Source organism: Aegilops tauschii, chromosome 5 (genome assembly GCF_002575655.3).
Source record: "Aegilops tauschii subsp. strangulata cultivar AL8/78 chromosome 5, Aet v6.0, whole genome shotgun sequence".
NCBI classification, from domain to species: Eukaryota; Viridiplantae; Streptophyta; class Magnoliopsida; order Poales; family Poaceae; genus Aegilops; species Aegilops tauschii.
Genome location: NC_053039.3, coordinates 483,990,196 through 484,005,003, shown reverse-complemented (window position 1 = coordinate 484,005,003; position 14,808 = coordinate 483,990,196). Strand labels below are relative to the sequence as shown.

At 47.1% G+C, this 14,808-nt stretch overlaps 1 protein-coding gene and 1 pseudogene across 1 annotated transcript; both read right to left on the bottom strand.

Moving 5' to 3' along the window:
- Positions 1-3,401: 3,401 nt before the first annotated feature.
- LOC109785992 (GDSL esterase/lipase At3g48460-like) lies at positions 3,402-5,011 on the bottom strand (annotated as a pseudogene).
- Positions 5,012-9,587: 4,576 nt separating this feature from the next.
- LOC109785991 (UDP-glycosyltransferase 83A1) lies at positions 9,588-13,590 on the bottom strand. The gene is made up of 3 exons (XM_020344576.3): positions 12,503-13,590; positions 10,230-10,771; positions 9,588-10,140 (listed from the first exon to the last, which is right to left on the bottom strand). Exons 1-3 carry the CDS (start codon positions 12,984-12,986, stop codon positions 9,796-9,798), a joined length of 1,371 nt encoding a protein of 456 aa, XP_020200165.1. The 5' UTR covers positions 12,987-13,590; the 3' UTR covers positions 9,588-9,795.
- Between the last annotated feature and the right edge of the window lie 1,218 nt (positions 13,591-14,808).

Sequence of the window (14,808 nt, the reverse complement as noted above, 5' to 3'; positions counted from 1 at the left end):
ACAAGGTATTGGGATACCGACGATCGAATCTCGGGCAAGTAACGTACCGATTGACAAAGGGAATTGTATACGGGATTGATTGAATCCTCGACATCGTGGTTCATCCGATGAGATCATCGTGGAACATGTGGGAGCCAACATGGGTATCCAGATCCCGCTGTTGGTTATTGACCGGAGAGGCGTCTCGGTCATGTCTACATGTCTCCCGAACCCGTAGGGTCTACACATTTAAGGTTCGGTGACGCTAGGGTTGTAGAGATATTAGTATGCGGAAACCCAAAAGTTGTTCGGAGTCCCGGATGAGATCCCGGACATCACGAGGAGTTCCGGAATGGTCCGGAGGTGAAGAATTATATATAGGAAGTCAAGTTTCGGCCACCGGGAAAGTTTCGGGGGTCACCGGTATTGTACCGGGACCACCGGAAGGGTCCCGGGGGTCCACCGGGTGGGGCCAGCTATCCCGGAGGGCCCCATGGGCTGAAGTGGGGAGGGAACCAGTCCTTAGTGGGCTGGGGCGCCCCCCATGGGCCTCCCCCCTGCGCCTAGGGTTGGAAACCCTAGGGTGGGGGGGCGCCCCACTTGCCTTGGGGGGTAAGTTTCCCCCTGGCCGCCCCCCCCCTTGCAGATGGGATCCAGGCCGGCGCCCCCCCCCTCCCAGGGGGCCTATATATAGTGGGGGGAGGGAGGGCAGCAAGATGACAGCCCCTGGCGCCTCCCTCTCCCCCTGCAACACCTCTCCCTCTCGTAGAAGCTTGGCGAAGCCCTGCCGAGACCCCGCTACTTCCACCACCACGCCGTCGTGCTGCTGGATCTCCATCAACCTCTCCTTCCCCCTTGTTGGATCAAGAAGGAGGAGACGTCGCTGCTCCGTACGTGTGTTGAACGTGGAAGTGCCGTCCGTTCGGCACTCGGTCATCGGTGATTTGGATCACGGCGAGTACGACTCCATCAACCCCGTTCATTGGAACGCTTCCGCTCGCGATCTACAAGGGTATGTAGATGCACTCATTTCCCCTCGTTGCTAGTATACTCCATAGATGGATCTTGGTGATGCGTAGGAAAATTTTGAATTTCTGCTACGTTCCCCAACAATTTCAACGTGTACTTTTCATGTTTGACAATTCGGCTAGCTTATCCCATGCCATGCAAGACGCTACGTCTTGAAGAGGATGGGTTTTGAAGACCATGAAAGTATGGAAACAAAGAAAATTCACCTAAGGACCCATCATGATATAGATTTTGAAGTAAATCTGTATAACTCTGAGAGCGTAACCCATTTTGGTTGCAAAAATTGGTAAGCATTTTGCAAGATGTATGGTTTTGATGAGGGTATGCTTGTCACCATGGATCTTGATGATCCTGACATCGAGCAAGACAATATGGACATTTGGGTCCTTGTTGATACGCCTCCAATTCTACCGCTATGTGAGTTTCTGTTCATTTCAAAATAGTTGACAGCTTATTTTCATTGACAGCTTATTTTGATTGTTCAAACAATGTGTGGAACATGGTAGACAGAACCTACTACACCGATGGCTCTGAGTTAACTTATAAGGAGAAAACTCATCTAGTCGGATTTTGTACTGATCTTGAGAATTACAATATCTATTGTAAAACTCCTCCACATTATGGTCAATACGTGCCACTAGTGCACGTGTTGAACTATGGTAACTACTATGGAGATACCCTGGTAAGATTTCTTACTATTACGACATCCGTGCATCTTTTGCATACTTCTAAAACTAGTACATCATTGCTAACTATGAAGTTATTACTATGTTTTTCAACAGATAATCCCAGAGGATTGTGTGCCTCATTTGATGTATCAGAATGGTAGGCTTGATGTTTTAAACATACAACCAGGTCATCCTACGAATCTCAACTGTCCATACCGGATTTCTAAAAGAAGTGGAGACATGCAAATCAAAGAATGGAAAAAATGTATGGACAGTCGCAAGGAGGTTCTTGGAAGCAAAAGGAAGCGAAGCGCAAGAATTGGAGACAGGATGATCTCCATTCTCCATAATGGAGAGTCAGGGTCTATATTGTTTTATGTTATTTTACCTTAAAGAGGGTATTTCAGTCCTACCTAATACTGATGATCATGTGCTAAGAACAATTAAGTAGGGTTGGTTCGATGACTATGTGGATGATGATCGTATGACTTGTTATTAATAACGAGTAGAAGTTGTATGATGATGATTAGTAGGACTTGTTATTATATATGATGATGCATGATGCGCGCATGAAGAGTTATAATATATCAGCGGGTGAAATGAACATGGATTGGATTGAAGTGAAGGCAACATGCATGTGGTGCATGTCGAAAGTAGTACAATCCAAACTTGATCAAGTTAGGATTAGTATTACTTTCGACATGCACCACATGTTGCCTTCACTTCAATCTAAGCCATGTTTAGGCATAGCAGTACGTAGCGTTGGTAAACCAAGCACGAAGATATAAGAGAGGACACTTCTCTCTAATAGCTACCTAATAACAACCTAAATTAACCCCCAAAACTCCTAAATCAGCCCCTTTCAAAAAAAAACCTCAGCTCCAGCCAGATGCTGACGCGTGGATGCCTATTGGTCCCGGTTGGTGTCACCAACCGGGACCAAAGGCCCCCATGCATGGGTCCTTCTGTCCCGGTTCATGTAAAAACCAGAACTAAAGGCCAAGGGCATTAGTAACGACCTTTTAGTCCCGGTTCACAAACCGGGACAGAAGGCCCTCACGAACCGGGGCAATAGGCCCTTTTTTACTTGTGAACGAACACCTTAATCATCAATTAATATGAGTATGAGCTCGACTGTAATGCCAACATATAATACTCCTATATAATAGTGATGATAAATAACCGCTAGTAAGGAGGCTAAAATAACCGGTAGTAAGGAGGCCGGTTAAAGAATATCCGACACCCGCTGAACACAGTAGAGAGCCCACTCCTTGGAGGTCAAGTTAGTGAGTAGCTAGATATATTAACGACACCGAAGTAAGAGCATGGAAGCTCTGAGCACTGACAGTGCTAATTCCTAGCTGCATTTTATTTTCACCAGTCACTTGTCGAGAACAGTCCTGATATTGGAGTGTGTCTATCAGTGAGACCTAGCGAGCATCCAAGGTACTTCCTCCGTTCCCAAATATTTGTTTTTCTAGAGATTGCAATAAGTAACTACATACATCAAAATGAATGAATCCACACTCTAAAATATGTCCACATACATCTATATGTTTAGTTCATTTAAAATGCCTGGAAAAACAAATAGGAGTATTAGGGAACCGAGGGAGTAGTTGCTTTCGGTACCTTCCGTCGACATGCATGCATGCATCTGCATGCTCATTGTGTCCTTGATTAATGCATGCATTTGTGAAGGAGTAGTAACATAGAACAAACACAAAACTAGAGCAACTGAGGCTGAGCAACATAGTATACGTGGAGGAAGGTGGTGATCCTATCGATGGCCATATTCCGGATGCGCTCTGACGGGAGGGCGTCAGGGGCCATGAAACTGTACCCGTAGTCGTTGGCGCCGATCTCGCCCACCCAGAACAGCGCATCGCCGACGCCCCTGCCATCGCCGCCGGCACTACGCGTCCTGAGGTGCGCGTCGAACCAGCCCAGCTGCGTCATGATGGACTGCGGCGTGATGTTGGCTTCTGCCTGGCGAAGAACTCGTACTCGATGGCCGTCGCGCCGGCCACCCCGAAGTTGACGCCGGAGTAGCTAGCTCTGGTAGCGGTGGCGTTGCGGGAGAGGTAGGGCGGCAGGAAGTGTTGGCACAGACCCGTACGTACGTCGAGTACTTTCCGACGTACTTTATACGACGCGATTCAGACAACCTGTACTTTCGGCCGTCGAGATACACGAGTACGTACTTAAGGAGCAAGCTGGCAGGCTAGTAGCTCGATTGATTCTCACCGGACCACAACGCACGTACGCCCACACGTACGCGTTGCCGGCTGCCGATTCTCAACTAGCAGGACACGTGAACACAAGGCGTCGATGTATGGCAACAGGAACGTGTCGTTCCTGATTATCTTATTGCTTTGATCTGAGTTACAATTACAGGGGTATACCTACGTGTATATATAGCAGCTAGGATCAAACACAAGCAAACCTACACGGCTACAACTTCTAATCCTAGTATACTACGTGGTGACTTGCTCCTGTCCAAACCGGACTAGGACTACTTGTCGTGGAATTGTCACGGCAGATGTCCTTGAGTTAGGACTTAGTCGTGGAGCCATCGCAGCTAGGAAGCTTGAAGTGGTTAAGCGGGACAAGGAACATAAGGGTTTATACTGGTTCGGCCCCTTACGGTGAAGGTAAAAGCCTACGTCCAGTTTGATGTAGTATTGATTAGGGTTACGATGACCAGGGAGCTAAACTGCTATGCCTGGCTCTCGATGAGATCTTTCTTGTCCCCAAACCGCAGTCGGGTCGTCCCTTTATATAGGGAAGCTGACGCCCAGCAGCTCTCAGAGTCCCGGCCGGCTCATAAGAGTGTCCGGCTCGGACTCTCAACTATTCTTGCCTTACACTACAAGTTCTACCATGATAATGATTGTAACTACGGGCCTTAAGCCATATCCGGGTCTTAAGCCCATCTTTGGCCCACCGTCTTCAAGCTTGGCGCCGGGCTTCTGGCAATGACCATATGAGTAACCCGGCCCCTCCTGGCGGGTGACTCTAAGGTCTATATCCTCAACACTACTCATCGTGGTTAATTCCAACAAAAAGGAGGGAAGGGCGAGGACGTCGGTGGCGAGGAACTCAACGACAAGGCGGCCATCGGAGTAGCGGTTGGTGGGGCGGTGGAAGAAGGTGGTGCCGTACAGCGGGTGGGACACGCCGAAGGAGTAGGGCCCCGTCGTGGAGTGCGTGTTGCCCGTGTCCGTTAACGAGTCGCCGAACGCGTACAGCGTCCGGAACGGCCGCCCCGGCGAGGATGGCGTCGCGGAGACGAGGAGGAGGAGGTGGCGGGCGGCGGAGGGCACGGTGACGGCCATGGCGAGCTGGATGCCGCTCAACTAGCTTTGCTGCAGCCTGTGCCGCCAGCGTTTGTTTCTCTGTTGCGTTTCGGTGCGTCGTGTCCGTGCGGCAGTTTTTATAGTTGGGTTCAGGCCCGCCGGCACAACGGGCTGGGCCGGACCGGGCTAATATGTCAGAGAGGCCCCGCTCGGGCCGCCTCCATTGATTTCACTTGCATGGTGACTCCTTGCCACAGAGATTGACCTGCAGGTGCCGGCAAGACAAAAAAAAAATCCTTGCCAGAGATTGACCTGCAGGTACCGGCAAGACAATCTGTGCTGCACGATGCTCCATTCGGTCGGGAAAATTAAGTTCTGTGGAACACACAAGTTGTAATTAGTAGGTAGTGGTACTGCAGACCATAATAAGGTTTGTTCTGAGGTAGAAGGAGGAAAGCACATGGATCAGAGAGTGCATATTTGTGGTTTATAAATGTGTTAGTTCAATCATGGCTGCACCAACCCTTGTGATTGGTTTGTGTGGCCAAAAATAATACACACATAACAGGCTAACCAGAGTTTTCAGGGGCTGCACCTGAGTGAATAGCACAAAATTACCACTTTTCGTGTTAGGGTTCCAAAAAACTATCACAAATTTGTTTGTGACTGATAACTACCAGAATCAGCGTCTGCTGTTTCAAAAAACCCAAAATGCCCATTGCTAAGAAATTAATCCGGTTTATGACAGGTGGGGCCGGTGGCTAAATGAACCGTCTGTTTGACCGTTTGTTTGACCGTTAACTGACATCTGGGACCCACATGTCAGTGTCTCTCTCATTTTCTTCACTCCCCCTCTCTTCCTCTCTTCTTCTCCTTTTCTCAGACGCCCAGTACACCGGAGACAGTGGCCCGACCATGGCCGCCAGGCACACTACTGGCCCACGCGCACGACGACGTTCTCGCGGACGGCGGCGTCCAGCAGGGCGACGAAATCCCAGCCGCCTCTCCTTCTAGCAGCGCCGGCCGCCCCTCCTTCCACCTCGCCGGGGTTGGCCTAGCTCGATGCGCCGCCCGCCTCGGCCTGCAGCCATGGCGCCCGAGGCGCCGCCCTCCACGGCCTGGATCCATGGCGCCACCGGCCAGAGGCGCTTCCCCGCTTTGCCGGCTAACCCCAGTAGCCACCGCTCGTGCAGGGTCCAGGCGGAGGTGGTTCGCGGCTGCAAGTGGCACGGGCGACTAACTCCGGCGGCCTCCCTGGATGGGATCCTCCATGGCGGCGGCCCGCGGGGCGAGGGAGTCGTCCACCCGCAGCCCGCACGCACTGGACGTCGACAAGCAACACAAGGGAGCTCCGCGGTGGCGCCATGGCTGCTGGCCGGCGGGCTCGTCACAGCGGCTACTGGCCGGCGACCTTGGCTGCGGGCGCACGGCCACGGCGCCACCGGCCAGATGAACTCGATTGCTTTTTTAAAAAGTTTAGAGGGACCCGATTGCTTTTTTTAAGTTTACAGGGACCCGGTCGAGTTTCTTAAATGTTTGCAGGGACCTGCTTGCTTTTTTATGAGGAAGAGACACTGACATGTGGGCCCCACATGTTAGTTAACGGTCAAACAAACGGTCAAACAATCAGTTCTCTTACATGCGGGCCCCGACTGTCATAATCATGATCAATTGTTAAATCCTCGGCGATTTGGGTTTTTTGAAACAGCAGACGCCGATTCTGGTAGTTATCAGTCACAAACAAATTTGTGGTAGTTTTTTGGAACCCTAACACGAAAAGTGGTAGTTTTATGTTATTCACTCGCTGCACTTACACCTCTGTCCATCTCCTAAATGACGGGCGCGGCTATGCATCAGGCTTATTGCTAAATACATATATAATAAAAAAATGGTTAATTTTCAAAGTGTTCACCGCACACTAAATTTTTTTTTAAATGCAGTGTCCGCTCAACTTAAAAAAAAACGTATGAAAATTTCAAACAAAAATCATGTGTTTAAAAGAGAATGTATGTTTCATTTTGAAAAAAATATTATACAATGTAAACAAATGTTCCGTACCATTCAAAAAAAATGCTCGTTGCATTTAGAAAAATGATCATGTGTTTCAAACAAAATGTTTGTGCTCTTCTTTAAAAAAATGTTTATAGATGTAAAAAAATATGTCTGCATAGTTCAAGGAAAAAAATTAGCATCATAAAAGAAATGTTCCAACGTGCATTTGAAAAACTATTTAACACGTATTGGAAAAATGTTCAAAAACAAGTATATAGAAAATGTAAAATTATTTATTTAAAAATATGAAACATATATATAAATGTTTTAGATGTATTTTTTTTTTACAATTTGTATGAAAAAATTAGACACCAAAACAAATACTTGAAAAATAATAATCATGTATTTAGAAAATGCATACAAAAAATTGTTCCTGGTGTATACAAAAATCTAAAATGCATATCAAAATGTAAACATGTGGTGAAGAAAGAAAAAAGAAAGAAATGATGAAAATCGAGAAATAAACAAAGAAAACCGAAGAAAAAAATACAAAAAATACAAAACCTCTCCTCAACTCATCTCTCACTGGGCCGGCCCACATACAGCGAGTGTATAGCTCTTGCGAAACACATTAGGAATCGGTACGGGCAACGCATAGCTCTTGCGCTAAATGACTACAAATAGTATATACTCCTATTAATCTTTTGTCTTGAGTTGGATCCAACCTACTTAATTTTGGTTTTGCCACTTTCCACTAAATGTTTTTTCACTTTTGCCTTCCACATCATTTCGGTCATGTCTATATTGCAGTGCCTATGCACAAAACGGTTATTTTGAAGACTGGTTGCTTGTACATGCATAACTACTTATCAAATGGTGTTATGGACATGTCGGACTTGCTTTATTTCAAGAAGATGAATGGGGTCTTTGACTTGTTGCAAAATTTCAAGATAAGGCATAATTAAGCCATAAATGGCCTACCCAGTCAGGGAAACCCATTGCCTCCTACTGCGCTCGCCACCGCAAGGGTGCGCTGCTAGGCAAAAACCTTGTTGTGCGTGTTGGCGCAAGCCCTGCGTATGAATGGCAGAGCAACATTCGCATCATGGCACAGTGGATGTGATGGATTCGACGCGGTTGTGCGGTGCCACTGTAGCAGCGTGTGTTGGCGTCTCAAATCCCGTGACTCAGTAACCTTCGGTGGCTACTTGGTTGTCCTATTCTTCAGAGGAGAGCGCCGAGATATGATCATGGGTGGTAATAGACTTTAGGAAGTCTTCGTGCCTTGGTCGGGGCGGCTAGGGCGGGGGAGTTGCCCTGGTTTAGGAATAATCCCCCTTGTCCTTTCCCATTTCGGCAGTGCACTTAGTGTCCATGGAGGGCATGTGGAGGTGTGCCTTCAACGTATCTTCCTGCATTCGAACGGTTTTGAGCTTCGGTGGATCCGTATAGATTCGGCCGACACTTGTGGTCTTTGGAGTACTTGCAGGCTCTTTTGGGTGGTTTCTTCTTCAGGGCGGCGATTTTCTACGCACATTGCGGCCGCCGGCATCTTCTGATCTGCATATTGTTCAAGAATTCATTCGACTAATCAGTTAACGGGCCAGTTAATCGCTACTCGTTGGGCTGTCGAATTGAATAACATCTATTCGTTGTGTTAACTTGTTAGGCCGATTAATTGGTCTGTTAGACTGATTAATTGATTGTTCGGCCGATTAATCATTGCTGGCCCATTGATTTGTGAGAAAATGTGCCCAAAATTTTGGCCCATAACCCCTCCATTCCCCCTCTCGCTCCTCAATAGTTAGGGTTTGACCAAACAGTAGCATATTTTGGTATATTACATAGATGAGAGCATGAAAGTATGGTATAATACATAAAAAAAACTAGATATATGTTGGAAAGTTCCTATTTAATCTATCGGTTAATGGTCGACCGATTAATCCAGTTAATAGGCCGATTCACCGATTAATCGCCACTCCAAAGCAGGCCGAGCAGCTACCAGTTACCGATTTCTTGAACAACGTCTTTTCGGCCACTGCTTCTACAAGCTCCTTGGTTGAAACAAAGTTACTCTATCGAGATGAAGGCCCAGAGGCAACTACAAGGTTTGCTCACTGCGCGCCCTTGATGGTTGCAAGAGGAAGAAGACTTCGACAACCTAAAGATGTGGATGTATTTTTCTTTTTCTATAAAGGTGTGCTTGTAAAGGACCTGCACTATTTAATATATAGCCTTAGAACTTCTTAGAAAAAAGGTTCATGAATAGAGTATAGCATAATCTTGGTAGATGCGGTTATGGAGTTAAAATTTATTGTCTGTAAGTTGGGAGTGTACCATCCTGCGTCACAGTGGGTGTTATTCAATTTCTTGAAATGGTGTGTTTTAAGAGATCACATTATTATATATATTTTTGAACATAGTACAATCCCAAACGTTTACATATATGCATATACACTTATCTCTATGAATGCACGTGCACACATCCTCCCCCTACTCCTTTCACAACCTATTTGTGATACATAGCACATTCCTTTCATGCTGATTTTGTTCTTCATAACCTACTTTGTATTGGAAAATCCGTACAGTTAGCAGGTTAAAATCGTTCGGATTTTGTTTTTACAGATTAAGATGTGTCATGTGTACGCTAGGGCATCACGTGCATACTTGGTGAGCAATCATAATCTTTGCAAATTCAATATTTTTTGGTTCGCTAGGGAAACAAGCCAGAAAAGCGTGCACAATATATAATACTAAAATAAAAAGAGAAACACAAAAAAAAATTGTCGTCTGTCTCAGACAGTGACAGACAGTATATAGTGAAATGCAGCTCACTCGTTTAGGAGGGTAACAAATCTCTGGAAATTCTCATACGAGGACCCGCCCTCGCCAATGTTCCTACGAGCTGCATCCCTGAGCATCGCTACCCTCTCCGCGATTCCCTCGTCGCCGATGACCTGCTCAAGTTTGCTCTTCACCTCCTCCTTCGTCACGACTCCATCCCCGAGCGTCACGGCCAAGCCGGTCCTCCAGATGTCGCAAATGTAGCTCCGGTTCGTGAACTGGTCGGCGAAGTAGGGCCAGCACAGGATGGGCACGCCATTCCTCACCCCCTCCATCGTCGAGTTCCACCCGCAGTGCGACACGAAGCACGCCACGGCGGGATGCGCCAGAACCTGCATGTTGACATGGATCAGGACCTGGAGATTGCCTGAAGCTTCCATTGAGCGACGATAGGACGCACAGTTCTTGACAATGTACGCACCTTCTGCTGGGGGCACCAGCTGACGATCATGCCCTTGTCAGCGATGCGGCTCTGGAACTCGTCGAACCACGCCTTGCCGAGGACGTCGGAGGTGAAGTCCGGGCGCACCACCCACAGGAACGGCCGGCCGGTGAGCTCCAGCCCCTCGGCCAGCTCTCTGAACTGCCGCGGGTCGAAGATGGTGAAGCTGCCGAACGCCACGTACACGACGGAGCCTTCGGACTGCGCGTCGAGCCACTCCAGGCAGCTGACGTCTTCCGGCCAGAACTGCCCGACGGGCTTCCGGAGCTCCTGATCGGCGAACAGCGGGCCGATGGGCAGTATCTCCGGGAACATCCCGAACGCCGCTGCCTCGGCGTCGAGGAACGAGTTGCACACGACGATCTCGGCGAGGCTGGTCGCTTGGGCGTTGTCGGTGACCACGAGCTTGAAGACCAGCTGCTGCCCCTCGGGTGGGCCGTCGATGCACCACGGCATGCGTGACATGCAGATCGGCGGCATCTTGGGGGCGATCTCATATATCCCCTCTCGCTTTGCCATGCCTGCAATTTACTTATTTTTTTTATCATGTGTGCTTCAAGGCAAAAGTCGCAAAGCTGAATGCACATATGCAATCTGCAGAGAAGATGCACATATGACTTCTGCAGCGGAGTTGCTGCAGAGTTCTTTTTTTAGTTGGCGGAATTGCTGCAGAGTTTTTTAATTTAGCAAGATTCTAGCTAATCTATTTATTTATTTTGCTGAAATTCTAGCTTATCTTTTAACAAACACACAATGCATGGTTCAAACTTGAGTGGGCGAATGAGATTTGGCCTTTTGATACAGATGTCGGAAATCAAACAATAAAGCTTCCCATATCTACATAAAAAGAATCTCATTTGGGCAGTCACCAAATGTTGTTTGAAATGGAACTATGCTCAAAATTTAATTCGAAATGACATAACATGTAATTTGTGGTTAGTTCGATATGGCCATACCAAAAAAAGTATCTGACCCAACGTGAATTTGCCTCTTAGACTTCACTGAAAATTTGGTGTATTATTTATCTAGCATACCTTCAAAATTAAGGTTTTTCTTACAATAAACTACATATTAATTGAACAATTGAGAAATATATTTTTATAAATAAGATATCGGCTTGACTTAGCAAGTGTGCAAGGCTTGATGCATGTATAATTTTCAAGTGTTAGGACATAAAATGGTTTCTAAATCTGTAGATGTTCCGCACGACGGAGGTTGAATTACACACCTCGAAGTAGCGACCCTTTCGCTAAACCGATTCCAACGACAATATTGTATTTTGTTGGCTCTCTTAAGATCTTGGGAGCTGGTGTATCGATCAAGGAAAACAATTGGTTGGATCATAGTGCGGTGACTTGGACATCTTCTTTCAATTTGTTAACCCAAATGATCCGGTTTCTTGAATCCTTTGGACAGGTGGAGAAGTAATGTAAGTTTGTGTTTGCATGGGGTTATGCTCCAATTAATGTTCGTTTAGCGATTTGTAGATCCCGTTTCAAGAGGCGGATGACTACTGCGGCCTTCAAAGCATGGTGTGGCGAGATCGTTTGCAAGTGTCCCTTTTCTTTATCGTCGGTTCAGTGTGATTTTCAATTTCCGACGAGCGGCATACAATCGAAGAAAGAATATGACGTGTATGATTTTCGAAGTAATTTTTTACTGGTTGTTTTGTGTCTAGTTGTCTTTTCATTGAACAGAATATTCTTCGAGTGTCTATTCTCAAAAGGAAAAAAAATGTAAATCTTTCACAATATCTTTTAAATTTTAATGTACACCTTCCTCTTAAAATATTTGAGGTTTTAGATTATTTTTTCCTAAACCAAACTTATTTAGGTTTGACCAGTATATGAAAAAACCATAACAACTTCTGCAACAGAAAATTAGTTTCGTTGGATTTATCATAATATATATTTTAAACCATATTGTTCCATGTACTCCCTCCGTCCAAAAATTCTTGTCTTAGATTTGTCTAAATACGGATGTATCAAGTCACGTTTTCGTATTAGGTACATCCGTATCTAGACAAATCTAAGACAAGAATTTTGGGACGGAGGGAGTATTAGATATTAGTAAAGTTTTCACCAAACTTGGTCGAATTTTACGAAAGTTTGACTTGGGACAAATGTAGAACTTTTAATATTTTGAAACGGGAGGAGTATGTATATAAGTATTAAAGAAGAATCGAAACTTTTCTTTTATGATATAATTATAAACAATGGAAAGTAGGCAGTGGACGGATGGATATTTGGTACCCTTGTCATCGATGAAGCCATCCTCTATCATCTTGGGAATGCTGGACCACATCCCGAGACTCGCGGCGGCCGCCGGCCAGACGGCAGCCACCCGGACGCCGAGGTTCTTGGCGCCCTGGTAGCAGAACCCCAGGTTGACGTCGGCGAGGAGCCACTTGACCTCCTTCTCCCCGGACGCAGCCGTCTCCCTGATGAGGTCCTCCACGTAGCCCGGCACGTACCGCGTGATGGCGCCCACGAACTTGGAGAGGTCCCTGCGGTCGTCGCCGTCGGCCATGCCGTCCGGTATGGAGACGAGGCGGATGCCGCACAGCGCGTCGCCGGTGGTGCCGGTGTCGAGGAGGAGCGCGTGGATGAGCTCGGTGCAGACGAAGGTGACCTGGAAGCCGCGGTCGACGAGGCGGTGCGACAGCTCCATGAACGGCGTGACGTGGCCCTGCGCCGGGAACGGCAGCACCATGACGTGAGGCGCGGCGCCGGCCATGCTGGTCGATCACTGATGTGAGGTGCGTGCGTGTGTGTGCGTGAGAGAGAGAGAGAGAGAGTGGGGAGAGAAACGGAGGTACTGATAAGCGCGCGATGTTTTGGCATTTGCGGCCGTCGGCGCATTAAGCGATCTCGTCGTTTTCGCTCTGCCCCGCTGCGATCCGCCAGGCCGGCTGCCGGCTGTCGCCGGCGCTCGCGATGATGGACACGAGGAATGAGTCAGCGAGGAGTTTCAGCTTCTTGGGCCTTTCGAGTCCACTGAAATTTCAGTTTCCAACGGGCTGCGTTGTCTCGTTTCCCAGTTCCGGCCCACGCAGCTGCTCAGTTATCAGAAAAGAAAGAAACACACACACACACACACACACACACACACACACACACACACACAAACACAGTAGAGCTTGAGGAAGATGCCATTTGAGAGATTTGAGAGAAAAGGTACACGACTCCGTAGAGGCAACCAAACACGATCTCTGTCGGGCTGGCTGTACATACTGGCACCAGCAATCAGACACTATGCTCTTGCATCATCATATAATGGCTCTGTCTGTCCTCCTCGTGGCAGCAGTTTCGATCGTCATAACCTCGCTCTACAGGTAGGTGCCTGACAAGGAACGGATGATGCACATCTAGATGGTGATGCAGTTGCCTCGGTTACAAAGCGCCTGTCCGGATGGATTTAATTAATAACAGATTTTTCAGAGCATTTTATCGGAAAAAAATTCTTTAGGCATGTTGGCCAATCATTTAAGGGTGCTTTTTAAAAGATATGTGTTGATTTTCATGTAGGATTCATGGATCTTGCACGTAATAACGGTTCCATCATTACTTTTATTTTTGTGTGCGAAAACTTTCTATCTATTCATCGATGTCAAAGGTAGTACAAAGAACACTAGAAGTAAAAAAAATTATATCCAGATCCGTAGACCACCTAGGGACGACTACAAGCACTAGAGCGAGCCGGGCAAATCTTGTTGTAGCAGATAGTCGGAAAGTCGTGCTAAGGCCCCATTGGACCACCGCATCAGAACAGCAATCACCGCCGATGAAGAGAAGGAATGATCCAACCTGACACGAACATAGACGAACGAAGACCGGATCCAAGTGGATCCACCGAAGACAAACGCCGACCGAATCCCACGAGATCCACCGGAGACACACCTCCATACGCCCTCCGACATGCCAGAAGGGCCACCAAGAATAGGGCTAGACAGGGAGAACCTTATACCATCTTCAGAAAGCCGCCACCTCATCTTCCTGAGCATGGCACAAACCCTAACAATACTATAAAAATACCTAAAAATGGAGCCCTCTCGTCGGCAAGTGTCAGGATCCACTGCGCCTCCATGGTCCTAGGACCATAGAATTCGAGGCGGATCGGCGGCAGCGCGGGTGAGAGGCTGAGTAAACCCTAGTAGACAGCCGCTTGGGTCTTTGCCTCACAGGAGAGAACGCACGAGACTTTCACACCGAAGGATAACTTCCCTAAAACCCCTTATGACAAAAATTATGCAAGTATGCCACTTAAGATCCCCATCTTTTTCTTTGCGTGTTGGAATATAAGATGAGATGATGTCCAAGTGAATTCTAGATTACCATGATTTTTTTCAAAACTAACATATAAATGTTTTTATCTTTTATTTTTCGAGTAGTCCATTCCTCATAATCAAAAGGGCAAATACTACTTCGTGCTTTTACTCATTTTTTTTATGTTATGTGAGTGAAATGAGTCCGAAGTAATCCTTTTCAAACCATTGATTGCCTCCACGATTTGTCTGCTCCTTTCTTTGAAAAGGAAATTGGTGATGTAGTTGCATCTA

Coding starts and splice junctions, on each gene's coding strand:
- LOC109785991 (XM_020344576.3), bottom strand. CDS start 12,986: ATGGCCGGCGCCGCGCCTCACGTCATGGTGCTGCCGTTCCCGGCGCAG. Junction 10,772..12,502: donor TGGCTTCATCGATGACAAGG/GTACCAAATATC, acceptor AGTAAATTGCAG/GCATGGCAAAGCGAGAGGGG. Junction 10,141..10,229: donor GCTGGTGCCCCCAGCAGAAG/GTGCGTACATTG, acceptor GTCAACATGCAG/GTTCTGGCGCATCCCGCCGT.